Source organism: Periplaneta americana, chromosome 16 (genome assembly GCF_040183065.1).
Source record: "Periplaneta americana isolate PAMFEO1 chromosome 16, P.americana_PAMFEO1_priV1, whole genome shotgun sequence".
Classification (NCBI taxonomy): domain Eukaryota; kingdom Metazoa; phylum Arthropoda; class Insecta; order Blattodea; family Blattidae; genus Periplaneta; species Periplaneta americana.
This window is the reverse complement of record NC_091132.1, coordinates 118,933,136-118,951,355: the sequence shown is the minus strand read 5'-3', so window position 1 is coordinate 118,951,355 and position 18,220 is coordinate 118,933,136. Positions and strand designations below refer to the sequence as shown.

Below are 18,220 nucleotides of genomic sequence, written 5' to 3'. Positions count from 1 at the left end.
TATATCATACCTAAGAGTTTTATGATTATTTCCAATTTTCTTATAAATTGAGGTTTCTGTGACACTTCAGGATGAAACAACAGGGGACCAAAAATATGCAGAGTCTTTTAAAATGTATTTTTAACATGTTCCTGGTATCCTGTTCAGATTAAATCACTGAAGAATGTTCTCTCGCAAAAAAATTTAAATCTCAAAATTTTGTGAAAATTAAAAATATAATGCTCTTGGGGCATCTCTAAATATTAATCTAGAGAAAATAATTTTGCATTGTTCTTTATGATATCACTCCACAACTTTTCCCTGGTAAATAATTGATTAAATGGCGATCTTACTCGTGTTAATTATGTAAGCATGTGTGGCTTACAGCTGTTTCGGTGTTACTTGACACCATCCTCAGAGCCTACTAGATCTCGGCGCTATCTCAACTTCGCTGCCTGTTGTGTGGGTGCGTTCGTGTGGTGAAGAGTTGTGTCAAATAGTGTGTGTGTGTTCTAAAATTGATCTGTGTGTTGAGAATTTGATCAGGGTGTGTTTTAGTGTGTCTGTATATTTCATATTGTTCTAGTGTGTTGAGTTTTTGGTTTTTGGGTTGTATGTGTAGGATTTCCATGTCTGTATTTATGTTATTGTATGTATGGTTAGCATTAGTTATGTGTTCGGCATATGTAGATGTATTGTGTCCTCTGGTTATTGCTTTAATATGTTCTTTGTAATGTATCATAAATACAGACATGGAAATCCTACACATACAACCCAAAAACCAAAAACTCAACACACTAGAACAATATGAAATATACACACACACTAAAACACACCCCAGTCAAATTCTCAACACACAGATTAATTTCAGAACACACACACTATTTGACACAACTTTTCACCATACGAACGCACCCACATAACAGCCAGCGAAGTTGAGATAGCGCCAAGATCTAGTAGGCTCTGAGGATGGTGTCAAGTAACACCGAAACAGCTGTAAGCCACACATGCTTACATAATTAACACGAGTAAGATCGCCATTTAATCAATTATTTATATTCAAGTATTAAAAGTAGTGTACGAAAGATTCAACATGGATTTTCCCTGGTATTACATTTTGATTCCATAAACTTCATATTTTCACTCCACTCTAATGCACAATCATATGACACAGTGGTTAGGTGGCGCAGATGCTTTTAGTGCGGTGAAACAAGTCTGAATGACGAAGAACGAATGAAAGACCATCTCTCTGTGCAGAACCGGGAATTGCAAGAGACATGGAGGCCCTGGTGCTCGAACACCGGCGATAGTGAAAAAAGTGAAAATCAGTCATGGATCAGTTTTCAACATCTTTCAAGACATTTTGAACATGACATGATCTGATGGGTTCCGCGACTACTCACACCTATTAAAAAAGACAGCGGAAATGTTGCAGTTGAGTCAGCTCAATCCAGATGACTTCTTTAGCTGCCTAATCACCAGGCTTTGAGACTTGGGACCCGATACAATAAGTTTACTGTGCTTGTACTATAGGTTGTTGACTCGCTGCAGGTAGTGAAAGGTAGAGATATGTTGAGGTAACAGCATTGCTGCTTAGAGTACGGTAGTATGGGGAAACAGACACATATGTATATTCTGAAAGTAAATATACGTTACACAATGACAATGTCAAAAGAATGTGAAAAGCATTTATTCTTCTGTCTTTTATAATCGTTTGTGTTTAATTATACACAGTGCTAATGGTGGAAATAAACTTGTAGCAATTTTAATTTCTTCATTTATCCTATTGGTCGTCTTTAGGAAGTGCAGTTACGGTACCGAATTGCAGTGTACTACAAGATACATTTTCAGTGTCTCAAACGTAAATCTTTTTCGGTTATCTGCCAAACACAGTTTGTTCTGTGAAAAGCATGACGTGAGAGGAGCAAAACGAAAAAACTTAACATCTTTGCAGTCTCTAAGAGACAGTCTATGTCTACTAATTTGCTGTTTATATCACACAATGTTCCATATCCGTTATTTTTACATAAAATTGACTTCCACTTCTGTTTTACACGTTCAGTAACCGGTGTACTTGGTGTCTCATTAATTCTCTGTGTCATTTTCTCAACTAATTTGAGGGCTTCTGGCATCTCTTGCTCTGACTTTTTTAACCGTGTAATAGTTTCAGACACAGTTTGAAAATGGGTTTGTATAAAGACCAAATTATTCGTCAGAACCTTGAAATCCAGAGCGTTTTCCTTTGCGTATTTGTTGGCATTCATTCTACAGTACCCCCACCCACCGTACGCTTTACCATTATACTCAGTACGTCGTTATGCAGATTTCCCACTGAACTGCTCTATTGGGTCCGAAGTCTCGAAGCCTACTAATCACCATGGACAAGTGCTGGGTGTATCACTATGAACCCGAAACAAAGGAGCAAAGCAAGCAGTGGAAACATGTGGATTCACCACCGCCAAAAAAGGCTAAGACCCAACCATCAATGGGCAAGGTGATGCTGAGTATTTTCTGGGACTGCCGTGGTGTGGTATTAACAAATTATGCTCGTAAGGGGTAAACCATCACAGGAGCATACTACTGAAATCTCACGAGGTTACAGGAGGCTGTGAAGATGAAGTGTCGCAGGAAGCTGACAAAGGGGGTCATTTTGCTCTACGAGAATGCCTCAGCTCATTCTGTACAGGACACAGTCACACATGCTGCTTCTTTGGGCTATCTAATTTTGCTTCACAGGCATTTCCGGAGTGACAGCGAGGTGATTTTCGAGGTGGAACGTTTCCTGAACAGCCAAAATGCAGACTTCTACAACCAAGGTTTCCCCAAGTCATGCATCGTTGGGAAAAATGTGTCGCATTGAAGGGTGAAGGACTAACACCATCACCAAGTTTCATGGTCACAGCTTGCTTTTTTGGAAATGATAATTAAAACTTCATGACTACCCCTCGTATGCTTTCTTAACTTCGGCACTAGAAAGAGATGAGTAGTCAATATCACACTCCTGCCGTTAATTAAAACAATAGTATTAATTTTCCTTATGTTATGATATCTCATATCTTTATTCTTTTTTCTGAATCATACAATAAAGATGAGAATGTAATTCAAGATTTTATGAGCCAATATTACCTCTCAGCTACATTTTCCAATATAGTCAGAGTAGAAATATTCATAAATAATATTACAATCAACATTTTGTCTTACTTCTGTATATATGGAAAATGACAAAGAATTTGTCTCAAACAAAACTAGTAAGAATTAAATTATACTGAGTGGCATCCATAAATAATCACAAAATAAAAATTCATGCTCTCACTGCACGCTGTATATAGCCTATATATATTACAAGATGTTGTTTTTAACTCCCCAGACAATGGATTTGCTTTAATTGTGATAAAAACATTATCTTTCAAATCCTTTTACTTAAGCATTTTTAAACCAATAGACTAAATACTATTAATAGGCTAAGTGAAAATGAATATTTTTTATGTTATTAAAACTACGAAATTCAAGTATTTTCCTTCATTTATATTTTCTTGTTAAATACATATCGGTAGGCCTACCTTGTAAAACAATTAGGTACTGGTATTACAATAAGTCTATCTTAATTAATTAACATTAGTGAACAACAGTAATTGCTTCTTGCAAAACAAAACAAGTCCATTTTCTATCATTAAATTTGTCGTATGCAATCTGCGAAGGTAAATCAATGTAAGAATATTATAAGAAAAGAGTCTATTCGAAATGAGGTTTCGAAATTCTTACAGTAGGTACCATTTTCTAATCGTTAACTTTCTTAATCTCATCTTACTAATTCATGTTATATTATTATTACAATGTTATTTTTAATTTTTAACTAAGAGGATAATACAGAAAATTACAGCATGTGCATTAATTATGTACTACTTCAAGTAATCTCTGTAATATATTATCTGAATAAAGAGACGTAAATAAAAGTTAATGAAAATACAATATAAGTAGAACTTCGATTATCGTCGTTAATTACTAATTCTACAAAACTGCATTGATTATCGAAAGAACAATACTGAAAATGATTTAAACTAGGTAATCTTAGAGTGATATTAGTTACGAAAATAAAAACCTAATCACATTTCTCTTGGGTTATAACTTTGAATAAAATTATGTAGGTATTACAAGAAATACCACCCTTTAACACAATTACATTGATTTAATGTAATAAAAAAATTAAATCGAATATATTTAATTTACGAAGTGAACAGAAATGCTTAATAAATACATAAACCGGATTGCATGTTTCTATGAGATGTCATGTTTACCGATTAACATTTAAAGTAACAGCCACAAGACAAGTCGCCTACAGAATACTTACTATAGAATGTCTTAATCGTGTAGACAGACAAAGAGCTTGTAATCAGGCAAAAGGGTTAAATTGCAGTGATTCAAAGAAGTAAAATTTATGTGCAATAAATATGACTGAAAATTGGCACTTATGTCAAAAGATGCACATCTTTCAGTGGCGAAGCCAAAGTGGTAATACTGAGTAGGATGAAAAAATCTGCTTACCTTAATTGCATCTTTTTATAGTACAGATGTTTCTCGACTTTTCTGTAAAAATTTTTTGTGACACAGACCCTACAAGAAGATGATACCTGCTCATTTTCACCCCAAACAGAATACAGGTATAACAATAAAACTTATTTCAGAGCATCTTGATAGCCAAGGATATTAATTTTTATACCATAGCAATTGAAAATTTATATTTTGTCTTCCTCCATGCACTATTTTAATACGTAAATGTGGTGTTAATCTCGTATCTTTGTAAGCATATTTTGTTTCATATGTCCAACTTTAAAATGGTTTCTCTTTTAATTCTACAAATAAGGACCTCAATGTTCTTTCAGTATGAGCTATTTTACACAAAATTAATATGTAACACACACACGCGTACACTTTTGATTAAATTAACATTCAACAATGCGGCACAATCACAAAACACCAATATAGTGCAACATATTGTTGTGAATGTGAGGCGAGCCGATTTCGTAATGACATGTAACAAATCAATACACCCTAACCGGTCCCCTCTCAAGTTTGCGAGTCAAGGTCGTAGCCATGCCATTAGAGGCTTCTGTTACAAACCTCGCACTGAACTCTCCATCCTGGAATGACTGTCAACAGTGAACATACTATAGGGAAGAAACGGAGTGAAACCAAGTGTTATGATACATCGTTATTACGAACTTAGAGGTCTACTGTTTACGAACTTAGAGGTCTACTGTTTACGAACTTAGAGGTCTACTGTTACTAGATATAACTCAAATTTTTTGGGTCAGCCAAGTCTTAAAATCCTCTTAAGAGCTTCGCCACTGACATCTTAAAATGTTAAGTGTGCACAGGACCTGAGATACTGTATAGTTTAAAGAAGATGGGAAGGGTTCCTTGTGTTCTGGAGAAATGAAGTCTGCAAGGTAAATTATGTATGGATTTTTGAAGTGAATGGTTGGTGTTCTCAAGTGGCTGAACCATCTTGCTTCTTGAAATAATTACTATATTGACTTCATTGTTTCACGACCTTCCTTCTTTCATCGGAAGCATGACTGAATCCACGAGATTGTGCGATGTTTGTCATTAAGGTGAAATGTACAATTATACGATCCGAAAAAACGAAGCTATTAGAATTTTGACGATAATCGAAGCTGCATTGTAATTAAAGTCTTTATACATTTATCTTTATTTTTCTTTTAATTAATTATCTATCATTACGGTGCTTATAAAATCATCTGCAGTTCTTGTGTTGTTATATTTATTTTGTTTTCTTTTGCTTAATAACACGTTCACTAGTAAGATACAGTATTAACATTATATCCATAACAGTAGTTTGTATCATTATGGAGTAGAAAAAATGCTATATCGATTTAATATATATATATTTTTTCTGGAACCTTAAATACCAAATCTTATAGGTACTTTTACGTACAGAAGAGGTAAGCTTGAAATTTATATTTGATTAGAAAATTAGTATTTTTTTTTATTTTAGTATGAATATGACTGTTGAATGAGAATAGGCACTATACTGCGTTCCTAATGTCTGACAGATGACGTGAACAGTATCAGCATAGGAAGGGAGAAGATTACTTACTAATCAACCAATGGCAGAGGTCACATTCCAGCAGTAGCGGCCCGCAGTTACAAAGGTTGGCAGTTCTGCATGAAAAATAGTGTATTTAGCAAACGCATGCTGTTTATTGCATCTAAATCGGATAACGCGTGTAATTACAGCCCCTTCTCGAAGTTGACTGTGCATCCGAAATTGTACTTCAACCATCCGTGCACTACACCTCTCCCACCTGGTACAACTAGTCACGTAGTGGAGATGTGCCCCACATGCTTTTCTAGTTTTTTAAGTCAAATTAACTAAATCCTTCACTCCGGTGTTTGTCCATGTATTTTTCTCCTCTAAACAGAATAGGCCTAGACGGGTGGAGGAGAAAGCGTTTTTCATGACCGCAGCAAAAAACCAATCGTTTCCATTACACATTTCGGTATTAAAATGACTAGTAGGCTACATGATTTCCTCGACTTTTTCCAGAAATTTCAATATTTAAACTTTGTGTAGGACGTCCTAATTTCTTAAGTTAACGTGCAATTTCTCTTTTAATTTCGAAAAGGGTTGGTCGATTAGGTTTTCATTTCATTCATTTTTAATGTAAAATATTTCCTTAGACACACTGACTAATCACATCACACCACCCACAGTAATATAATACACTGGAACTGTAAAGATATACAGTAGTCCAGAAGCCTATGTGTTCTAAAGCAGGTCATAAAGAGATGAGGGTGTTGACAGTTCTTTTGTATATTCAGAGAGAGCTGCTTCGGTTGCAGCTCTAATGCAGTCTTATGGGACGATGAAGAGAACCAGTTTTCTGCTCCCGACTACCCTACGTTGAGCTCCAGGAACTGCCGATCACAGATCCCAAAAGTACACTACAGCTAAAATTCTCGAGCAGTTCAAGGCTCCTACAGACAGTAAAATCTCGAATCGAAGGAGAATGAATTGGAAAAATAAATGAAACAATGAAATAAATTACATAAAAGCACGTTTAACATTTTTAATTTTTTCAGGTTCATTTAAATGGCGGTTCTGCAGCTCTGCAGTTCTTATTGTAGAGCCACCCCTGCATTCCAGGCTTATCTTGAAGTTGGGCAGTCTGAAGTGTTCTACCTCTCCCCAACTTCAAGATAAGCCTAGAACATGACCTTTACCACTGGTTGATTAGCAATTATCCTTCTCCCTTCCTCTGCCTGCAATGTTTACGTCGCCTGTCAGACATTTTGGAATGCAGTATAGTAAATCAATATTATTATACGAAATTTTAATTTATTGAAGCTGATCAAAATATTCCGTAACAAAAAAATTTAAAATATTAAAAATAATTATAAGTATTTGTAGTTTATTTAATAAACACCACTATTATCAAATAACATGTGTAGGTATAATTTAAGATCAAGACAGTTAATTCAGCATAATATTACAGCCAGAGCATATGGAGAAAACCATAACAGTAATATAGAACTTGTGTGGGCCACGTGTGGTACAAAAACACTGGCATATCAAAATAAAAATTTGGATAGGAATCCTGAGACAATAAATAAAAGCCACTGGTACCAGTATTATAAATTGCATCAGCTTAATACAGTACTTGAAACTGAATTACAAATTAGTAATTATTTGATGATTACAGAAAATTAAGATAAAGAACCAACAGCTGCTTGTAAGAGTTTTGATTTCACTTCACTGTTATATAGCATATCTAACAATTAGAAATTATATATATCTTAAAAAGAATACCGTACTTAACATCACTCAAAATATATTTTATAAACTAGTAACACACAATTTTTGGTATTATTGCTTCATTTGAAAGATGATGTCTCTGTCACATCCGGTACTTCACGACATAACTTACTGAAAGAAAGTTGAGAGAAATAACTGCCAGAAATTGCAGTACTTATCACCTTTGCTTTATTATGAGAAGGAAATGATATAATTGTGAATGATTCGTAATGTTTATTTCAGCTGGAAATAGGGAGTTACCAGTTTCTTTTAATTACATAGCAACAAACAGGCACTTCCAGAAGTTGATGAAATAATATTTCTTTGTTGACTTCTGGATGTCCCTATATTACTGTCCTGCATAGGCACTCGGAAGCAAGCATTGCTGTCCTAATCCTTTTCCAAATAATGAGGTTACACGCCCATGGTTTCACAGTTTTTGAAGATGGAAAACTTCCATTTATATTATTTCAGCTCCTGATATGTAACTGTACAGCATATCCTCATGTTAATCCTCTTTATATTTCTTCTTTAAACACGCACATAACCTACAAATGCATTATTCCAAGCCACTGCATAATTTTTATTACTTCATCACCATTCAGCAACTTTTGGTAGTCAGTTGATGTTAAGAGAAGTGACAAAATTGTAAGATGTGTGAAAAAAAAATCAAACACTGACTCCATTGTGTTTTCTAATAATCTAGATGCCAGCTGTTAACTAATGGTTTGACATCACTGGAGCATGTATAAAACCACTGGTAACCTGAATTAACCAACATGTTATGTGGGATAATACAGAAACTGTACACATATGCGCACATACAAATCTATTATGTTTTCTTCAAGTTATTATTTGTTTTTACTAAATCATCGACAACACATGCCTCTTGATTCATCCCCTAAATGTTCACTAAACTCTATTTATCTGGAGCTATTTTAATTCTCATTAATTAGAATAAGTAGGAATACTCATTTTATTGTGTTATTAATGGAAGTTATCAAGAGATGTAAATCATTATGCATACCTCAAGCATCTTCGTATTAGTCCAGTTATTGTTTTAATTTTAACGTGTGATTTTTTAAATTGTATTTATTCTTCATTTTTTAAACTGTTTCACCAAACACACTACTACTGATAAATTATTAGTTCCCCCTATAACAACCTACACATCACTATATGTATGTAGTTTTGCTAATAATTTTATTTTCCTTTCAAGAAGCAACCTAGTAATATTCAGTTCACAGCCAACAGCACTGATGACTCAAAATGTAACTTGCCACACAGCTCGTCAGGTATTATTGTGTTGCACTTTAACCATCGCTGAACCAACTGTGTGTTTTTTTATCCCTCTTAGCAAAGTACTTGCAGCTGAAAACACTTTCATTCTGACATACAATTTAAAATAAAAATTCACTTGCCGTAAAAGAAAAAAATACCCAATAACCAGCTTCACTGAACATCTTGAGACCAAACGGGTTGATATCTTGAGTTTGTATACTAGCACACACATGATTTCAATTATTGGGCCAGCCCACTTGTACTGTTTGTAACAAAAATACACCTTCCCCAATAAGTTCAAAGTGTTTTCTATGGAGTCCATACATAGCCTTATGTTTCTGGAATACTGAACCTGAGCGAAATATATGCCTGCTCTGTGGTCGTTGTGGAATAGAAATTACAGATTTGCGTTTTCTAATTAGCTTTCTTTCCATCATGTATTGTGCGTTTGTGCAATAGCTGAACCCAATTTATTTATTTCTTCTTTTACTGGCAGCAGAAGAGAAGATTCTTGTGTCACGTTCCAAAGATTGTCTCTGATGTTCTTCCATTCACATTTACCATAAGCAATAATCATTTTCCCCCTTTTGGTGCAGTATGTGCATAACTGGTTACGAAATTTATCGACAGACTACAAATGGGACTTGGACAATGATTATTAAGATCGGAAAATTGACATTTTTATTACTGAAGGTCAGTCAGTTTGTATTTTTTTTCTTAACGGGAATTAAAAGAAAAGAAACATACTGTTTTGTATTAAACTGTTATATCCATTATATGCTGTAAGTGTAACATTCTGTAGTACAGAGTGCAGTTAAGGCAAAGTTTGTGTAACAGAATCAAACTTACTGACATTCAAAATACTGTCCCGATGTTCTGGTCCCATCACTCAACAATCACACAATGTTTCTGGCAACTGAGGGATTCTGGCAGTAGATTTCCATTCGCAGGAATGGATGTTAAGTTTCCTCAACTGCCAGCTCTGGTTCAACCAAAGAAATTTAGTTGAGTAATTGGAACAGAACACTAAACCAGTTATCATTCAAAGAGAGATAGAGTGAAGAAGATATGCTTTATGATGGAAAGTTTCACTCTGTGTATGTGTGTGCCATTTGAGCAAAACATCTTCGGGGCAATATCTGTTGGAAATCCAAAACACACTGAGCCACTGAGATGGTATTAGCTACACGATTCCATGGATGGTATGTAGTCTTGCTTTCACTTCCTATTTGAGCGAAGCCGTAGATCCCGGCGGTAGCTTCTGTCAGTAGACCCAAGACACGGGAATCCACTGAGGTGTAGTGTGTACTCGTTCTATAGCCTTCTCCAATGCAGCGATTGTCTCTTCAATGTCATTGTTGACAATTGTGAGGTCGAAGAAATGTCCATATGCTTGTCGAAGAAGATCCGATTCTTTCGCTAAACGTTCCAGGCTCCCATCATACTGAAATGAAAATCAAATTTATGAATATATTTGTGATGATCACTTTCGCATGTTAAATGTAAACTAACACGGAGAGGACACGCTCTGTATATCACCGAATGAAATAAGATTGTGTGAGATGAAAGTACAAGACGTACTGTTTAAAGTCATACCTTGCATGGGTGGCCAATGACCACTCGTTTTGGAAATATTGGCTATTGTTTGTGACATACTTCCGTTAGGTGCCTAATAGGGAAGAGTTAGACTGTGTGAAAGCGTAGCTCATATGGTTGGGTGCTTAGTTGTTATCCAGGTAACCTGAGTTCGAATCTTAACTGGTCCTATATTTTTTTCTTTTAATAATGATTAATAGTGTGATCACAGTAATCTATTTACATATATCATATTTCTTAATGTATTGAACGCTTCATCATGTTTTAAACAAATTACTAATTAAGTAACATTGTATTGTAAAGGATAAACAGGGAAATATTGCTCACTGGTGTCTTTTCTGTTTCTATTCCACTTCATTTTGTACATGATTCATTATGATAAATGTCATAAAAACGCACGAAACATGCATATTTCCTGCACCATGGAAATGAAAGAAGATTGTCCACAGTCACACACATTTTTCCGCACTTCTGTTGCGAAACAGACATATTTCACATTCACAAATGCTTCTCGTTCGTTTATTAATTTTGATGTATATCATGCATATTTCAACATGGCTTGGAATATAGGAGCTGACAATAAAAGTGAATTAAGGAGTGAATTTTGAAGCAATTTGTCGTCTAGTTTATAAAAGGAAAGAGCTATTTTGCAAATATTTGATAAAAATCTTCACCTGTCTAAAAAAATAAACATCACAGGACTGGCATTATCCAGTACATTTGGGTGAAATAACTATAAGGTAGCACGTTACTTCATTTTCTTCATTTGTAAATATTTCATCATACAAAGAAGGATTTACCTGCCCTTCCCACGAGTCCAGAATTAGAAGAAATGGCTGCTCTTTCACATATGTCTTTATTACTTTCTCCAGGTATTGTTTATGGAGTGGAGATGTCAGCTTTCCTGATGAAGAACGTGTAACACATATATTTCCGAATTTAGAAGTGAGATTATCTACTTGACGTTGCACTCTTGGGCCAAATTGTCCTTTTGGTTATAATAATAATAATAATAATAATAATAATAATAATAATAATAATAATAATAATAATAATAATAATAATAATAATAATATCAAGTTTTAAAAAATGAGACGGCATTAGGATTCCAACTGGGGTTGCCTCAGTGGCGGCTCCTGCACATTTCTTAAGAGGAGGAAGGAAGTTAACAGCGCAAAATGACACCTTGAGAGAAACATGCTACAAATTAGCCTACATGCATACATGTAACACCAGGTGGTGTTAGGGTTGGCCTTTCCTTTTATATAGCAATAATCTGTTCTTGTAAGCTGAGTTTCCTAAATTGTCCAAAATATAATAATATGTTTTCACTTCCATTAATTGTTGAATAATTGCACAAATTAACAATTACAAGGAAATTCACAACCTCGCAGCATTTTTCACGCACACTACAGCATCACACGTGTTAGAAGAGAGCAGCTACTAACACGTAACCGGAACCTTTTTGTGGAAATGAGAATGAGAAATAATCTGTTAGGAAAGCGAGAAAACTGCACCCACCCACGTGGAGTGTGTTGTCACATGTACATTTTACAAGTCCAGTAAAGAAGAAGAATGTCAGTTCTTGTAAAGTCATACTACCATTATTGTTCAAAGCTGCCGGTAGCCGATTAATTTTTTATGTTAAAAATAATGTAGTTTGCAGTACTTTCAATTTCAAAGATATTTGTGCAAAACTGACAACTTGGCTGTTGTCCTGTCTAGTAGACAAATGAATGGAAGTGAATTTCAGGGGCCAAAAAGATCTGTGATACTAATGTAGAACTACTACCTCTTTGTTTTATATAAATCCAACTTCAACTTTCAGATATCCTCGAAGGTTTCAAACCATGAATAGTAGCTTTTATAAAGTGCAATGAATAATATATTTTGATCTATAATTAAAATATATATATATATATATATATATATATATATATATATATATATGGTGTCTTTCATAGCTTTGCGTTAAAACTGTTTTTATTGTGTCTCCTCCTAGATGTGTTATAATCTGGTTGAATGCAGCATCGTTAGATGGCAGCAGTAGCAAGCTTGCTGCAAGACCAGTCGGTTTCTATTTCCTGCCCATGCGCTGATTCAGAGGAGGATCTCCTCCCTATCCATTCATTTACTTGCTTTAAAACTCTGCTTTTTCTTTGGCCGCTAGCGCGCTGTTGTCTATGTGTATTAACTGCAGTAAAGGAGGAATGGATTGACATTCCTCCACACAAACAATCTCGCATCCTTCTCACAGTTTTCTAGTAGCACATGAGTGCACGTGTCGTTAAAAACTCGATCAACCGAGGTTTTCTTATAGCTGTGAACTTAAAAATTATCGGATCTTCCTCGAATTTCAAAGCATATATTTCATTTGGTATTTACTTTCAAAAGAAGAAAAATGTGAGGAGAACGTTCCTCCCTTCCCTCCCCCGAGGAACCGCCACTGGGTTGCCTGGATGACAACTCAGCATCCAACTATATGAGCTACGCTGTTACATAGTCTATTGCTTCCCTATTAGGCACCGAACGGAAGTATGTCACAAACAATAGCCAATATTTCCAAAACGAGTGGTCATTGGCCACCCATACCAGGTATGACTTTAAACAGCACGTCTTGTACTTTCATTTCACACAATATTATTTAATTCGGTGATATACAGAGCGTGTCCTCTCCTTGTAAGTTGACCATATTGCGTTATTTAATGTTTGACAGGCAACGTAAACAGGAAGGGAGAAAGATAATTGCTACTAAACCAATAGCAGAGGTCATATTACACACTTATCTTTAAGTTGGGCGGTCTAAAGCATTCTACCTCTGCCCAACTTCAAGGTAAGTCTGGAATGTGACCTCTGCCATTGGTTAAATAGCAATCTTTCTCCCTTCCTGTTTACTTTGCCTGTCAAACACTAAGGAACGCAGAATAGTTTCAACTTTTCCAGAAAGAAATTGAGTAGTTGCTCATAGGGCTTTCTTATGAGAACAATTATCTTTTTTCTCCCCTTTATGGTGCAGTAAGTGCATAAACTGATTACAAAATGTATTGATAAGATATTATTATAAGATTTACTTTAATTTCCTACTCACAGACGACCAGGTAGGCCTACCATTGGCTAAATGTAGAAGGGCCACTTTGATAATGATGATGATGATGATGATGATGATGATAATGATAATAATGATAATAATAATAATAATAATAATAATAATAATAATAATAATAATAACAACAACAATAGAAATTATAAACACTTATTTTGAAGCTTAAGGTACGGTCACACGTCGCTACTTTTGCAGCGCTACTTTTATACTGCAGCTGCAAAAGTTGCGTGTCGTGTTCACACGTAAGCCAAAAGTAGCGCGCTGCACACTACTTTTCGTGCTGCTCAACCCGAGTGCAGCAAAAGTTGCAACTGGAGGTTGCGAGTCTGTTCACACACAAGGCGCTACTTTTGCAGCCGCAATCATGCTGCAGGTTTCCATCTCCTTGTTGACTTCTCAATATACATTTTGTGGTTATGTTCGCATTATTAATAAACTCATGCGAAAGCTTACTTATCTATTATTTCCTTTTCTGTCCTAACTAGTATTCAGAAATTGACATTATTTTTACTATAAAGCTTTTAAAAATGCCTATATACTTAAATGATAACCAACAGTATATTCACGTAATCAATGTTGGCAACCCTCCTGTTTGAAACTACGCTATAGAAAATTAAAAAAAAAAATTATTATATCGTCAGCAAATATGCTCAGACTGTGTTGTGCATTTAATAACTGTTACAAATAATTTATTTTCATCACATCTAACATTAAAATACATCCAAACAATAAAAGTATCATTGGCACATTTGGGTGGCAACACTGGTAGCAACAGCAGCAAAAGTTTCAACAAAACCGATATCAAAAGTGCTGCGGCTATAGTCGGAGGCACCGATTTTGGCAGATGACCTCGATGACATTTCCAGTAGGCGAGCCAATATTGTTTGTGTAAGCTGCGAGAATGAGATGCGATAACATTCTGAGTCGTTCATATTTTCATAACAGCAGCTCATATCAATTATCCTTATTATGAAACACACCACGGTACAGTCCTACTCAAAGAATACCTTTAATAAATGTAAATGACTTCCGTTCGCAATGATTTTACAATACGTCTCCTACATTTTCTAAATTAAATTAATTCTTAATTAAAAGAAAAATCCTACCCTTATCAGATCAATATACAAGATTTGTCCAGTAATAATCTAGGGATCGTGTACTGGTGGTGCGACAATTCAAGTTAATAAAATTACGATTCTTCTTAATAATCAAAATATAATTTGGTTAATTGGGTAAAATTGCATGCTGCGGAAGTTAGATTTATATAAGAGTAAAATAAATAGGATTGTAATAGATATTACAAGGGCAATAATTTCTTCACACGCACATTGTGAATAGAACAGAGAAGAAAGCATTTTAAAATATTCGAAATCGTACAAAATATCGGAGAAACCAATTTTCCCTGCACAAATGGCACCAATTGAAAAATATAATTACCATTCACAATAAATACTGTATTTTATGGATTCTAAAAAGTTGTTTATTAATCTAGAGGTATTGGCTGACGACTATATTAAATTCCAGCACAACATTCATTCAGAATATGTAGAAATTTCACTTTGGATTTTACTAAATGTATAGGCCTACTATCAAAAGGTGTTACATACCCCCTTAAATACTGTACATGTGTTACCTGTGCGATATCCGATGTTTAATTTTTTAAAATATAATTCATAGTACTGAAACTGCCATATTGAATTCGCACAAATTGTATTATTCGTAATTTTCGTCTCGAAAACCCCTAAGATACCTAATTTAATTTTTCACCCATTTTTGTCCCACTCCACCACTTTAGGGACAAAGCCGGACTAAATAATACCTTATTCGTATTCTGTGATCGCAAAGATCCCCAGATATCGACTTTCATCGAGATCGGATGACTTGAGATTTCTCACTCCCTTCTGCCTTTTCATCAGTACCTTAGGATATGGTATTTAAAAAATCTAAGAATGTTTAACCAATATTGTAGAGAGTAACCTTCATTTTACGTCTCTAGTTAAATATAGTTTAGTGAATTTTTAAAATCGTCGACTTCTTTCTCTCTCCTCTCTGCTCGGAAGTAAAAAAAAGTTATTTCAAAGGAGTAACCTACATGAAATTGAATTTTTTTTACTTTCCTTATACATTTTAGAAACAATTCTGAGAGATGAGATGAATAGTCTAACCCAATTTTATGAGTGAATCTTTGTTTTAAATTTAAAGGCTGCACGTCTGCTGGTTAAACAAAATAAATCGGTATAATTATTTTGATCATTACTGCCTCCCATTTTCCATCCCTTAATGTTCGTATTTCGTAAAACTCAGTCTTATCTATTGACTAAGGATTAACATATTCCCATATACATATACATATACATATACATATAACAGATTATATTTCCATTTCGTACAATATTCTGGTCACGAGACATAATCATATACTTTGTCTTTTCGGGATTTACCACCAAACCTATCGCTTTATTTGCTTCAAGTAAAATTTCCGTGTTTTCCCTAATCGTTTGTGGAGTTTTTCCTAACATATTCACGTCATCCGTATAGACAAAAAGCTGATGTAACCCGTACAATTCCAAACCCTCTCTGTTATCCTGAACTTTCCTAATGGCATATTCTAGAGCGAAGTTAAAAAGTAAAGGTGATAGTGCATCTCCCTGCTTTAGCCCGCAGTGAATTGGAAAAGCATCAGATAGAAACTGGCCTATACGGACTCTGCTGTAAGTTTCATTGAAACACATTTTAATTAATCGAACAAGTTTCTTGGGAATACCAAAGACACATATAGACTACTGTAATATTTGTTTTAGTTTTTGGAGGTGTCTGTCCAGAGTGCACAAATACTCGGGCGTGCATGTTTACTCTTATGTCCTACCCATTCCACTGCGACAGAGATAACAGCCGATCTTGCAGCGGTGAGAACTCGCTCTCCAGTTCACATTAAGAAAATCCATCTGCCAAAATCACTGGCGCGACCTATACAACTCTAAGAACCCTGTTCACACGTCGCTACTTCTAAAGGTACGATCACACGTCGCTACTTTTGCAGCGCTGCAGTACAAAAAACTGCGCAACTTTCGTACTGCGACGTGTGAACAACGGTGCAACCCGAAAAGTAGCGGCTGCCGAACCTGCTGCCCGCTACTTTTCCATGCTGCACGCAACTTAAAAGTAGCGACGTGTGAACAGGGTTCTCAGGGTTGCAGCCGCAGCATTTTTGATATCGGTTTTGTTGAAACTTTTGCTGCGGTTGCAACCAGTGTTACCACCCAAATGTGCGAATGATACTTTTATTGTTTGGATATATTTTAATGTTAAATGTGATGAAAATAAATTATGTAACAGTTATTAAATACACAACACAGTCTGAGAATAATTGCTGACGATATAATTCATTTTTTAAATTTTCCGTAGCGTAGTTCCAAACAGGAGGGTTGCCAACATTGATTACGTGAATATACTGTTGGTTATCATTTAAGTATATAGGCATTTTTAAAAGCTTTATAGTAAAAATAATGTCAATTTCTGAATACTAGATACGACAGAAAAGCAAATAATAGATAAGGAAGCTTTCGCATGAGTTTCTTAATAATCCGAACATAACCACAAAATGTATATTGAGAAGTCAACACTGAGATGGGAACCTGCAGCATGACTGCGGCTGCAAAAGTAGCGCCTTGCGTGTGAACAGACTCGCAACCTCCAGTTGCAACTTTTACAGCACTCGGGTTGCGCAGCACGAAAAGTAGCGTGCAGCACGCTACTTTTGGCTTACGTGCGAACACGACACGCAACTTTTGCAGCTGCAGTATAAAAGTAGCGCTGCAAAAGTAGCGATGTGTGACCGTACCTTAAGCTGCATGCAGCATGAAAAAGTAGCGAGCAGCAGGTTCGGCAGTCGCTACTTTTCGGGTTGCACCGTTGTTCACACGTCGCAGTACGAGAGTTGCGCAGTTTTTTGTACTGCATCGCTGCAAAAGTAGCGACGTGTGACCGTACCTTTAGGTAATTTAAAACTTCATTGTCATCTGTGAGAAATATTCTTTCATTAAAGTTATCATTTTCATGTCTTCAATATGGACGTCTGGATGTGTAACTAAACATTAAACTGAATAATACCGACTTCTTGGCATGTCATAATCTACACCATATTTATAATCATCATCATCATCATCATCCGTCACGAATTAGGCCTGTGTAGATCTGTTTCGGCCCCATCTTCTGAAGGGTCTTCCTAACCGTCGATGTCCTCTGGGTTGATATTGCATAATCATTTTGGGAATTCTTGAATTGTCCATTCGTTTTACATGGTGTAGCCAATTTAGTTTCTGTTTATTTTTTCTTCTACTGACTCTACTTCTAATTGTTCCAATATTTCTTCATTCCTTTTTCGATCTAAAAGACTATATCTGCTGTCCGTCTGAGAAATTTCATTTCCGTTGCTTTGATTCTGT

The 18,220-nt window shown here is 35.4% G+C and overlaps 1 protein-coding gene across 12 annotated transcripts in view; it reads right to left on the bottom strand.

Annotated features, from left to right (window-relative positions):
* Positions 1-3,004: 3,004 nt before the first annotated feature.
* Positions 3,005-18,220, bottom strand: part of CASK (peripheral plasma membrane protein CASK) — a 766,374-nt gene continuing 751,158 nt past the window's right edge. For all 12 annotated transcript variants that reach the window (XM_069812914.1, XM_069812912.1, XM_069812916.1 and 9 more), the window contains one exon: positions 3,005-10,520. In XM_069812914.1, the coding sequence (XP_069669015.1) occupies positions 10,341-10,520 (180 nt within the window). In that variant the 3' untranslated portion in view covers positions 3,005-10,340. The remainder of the gene's footprint in view (positions 10,521-18,220) is intronic.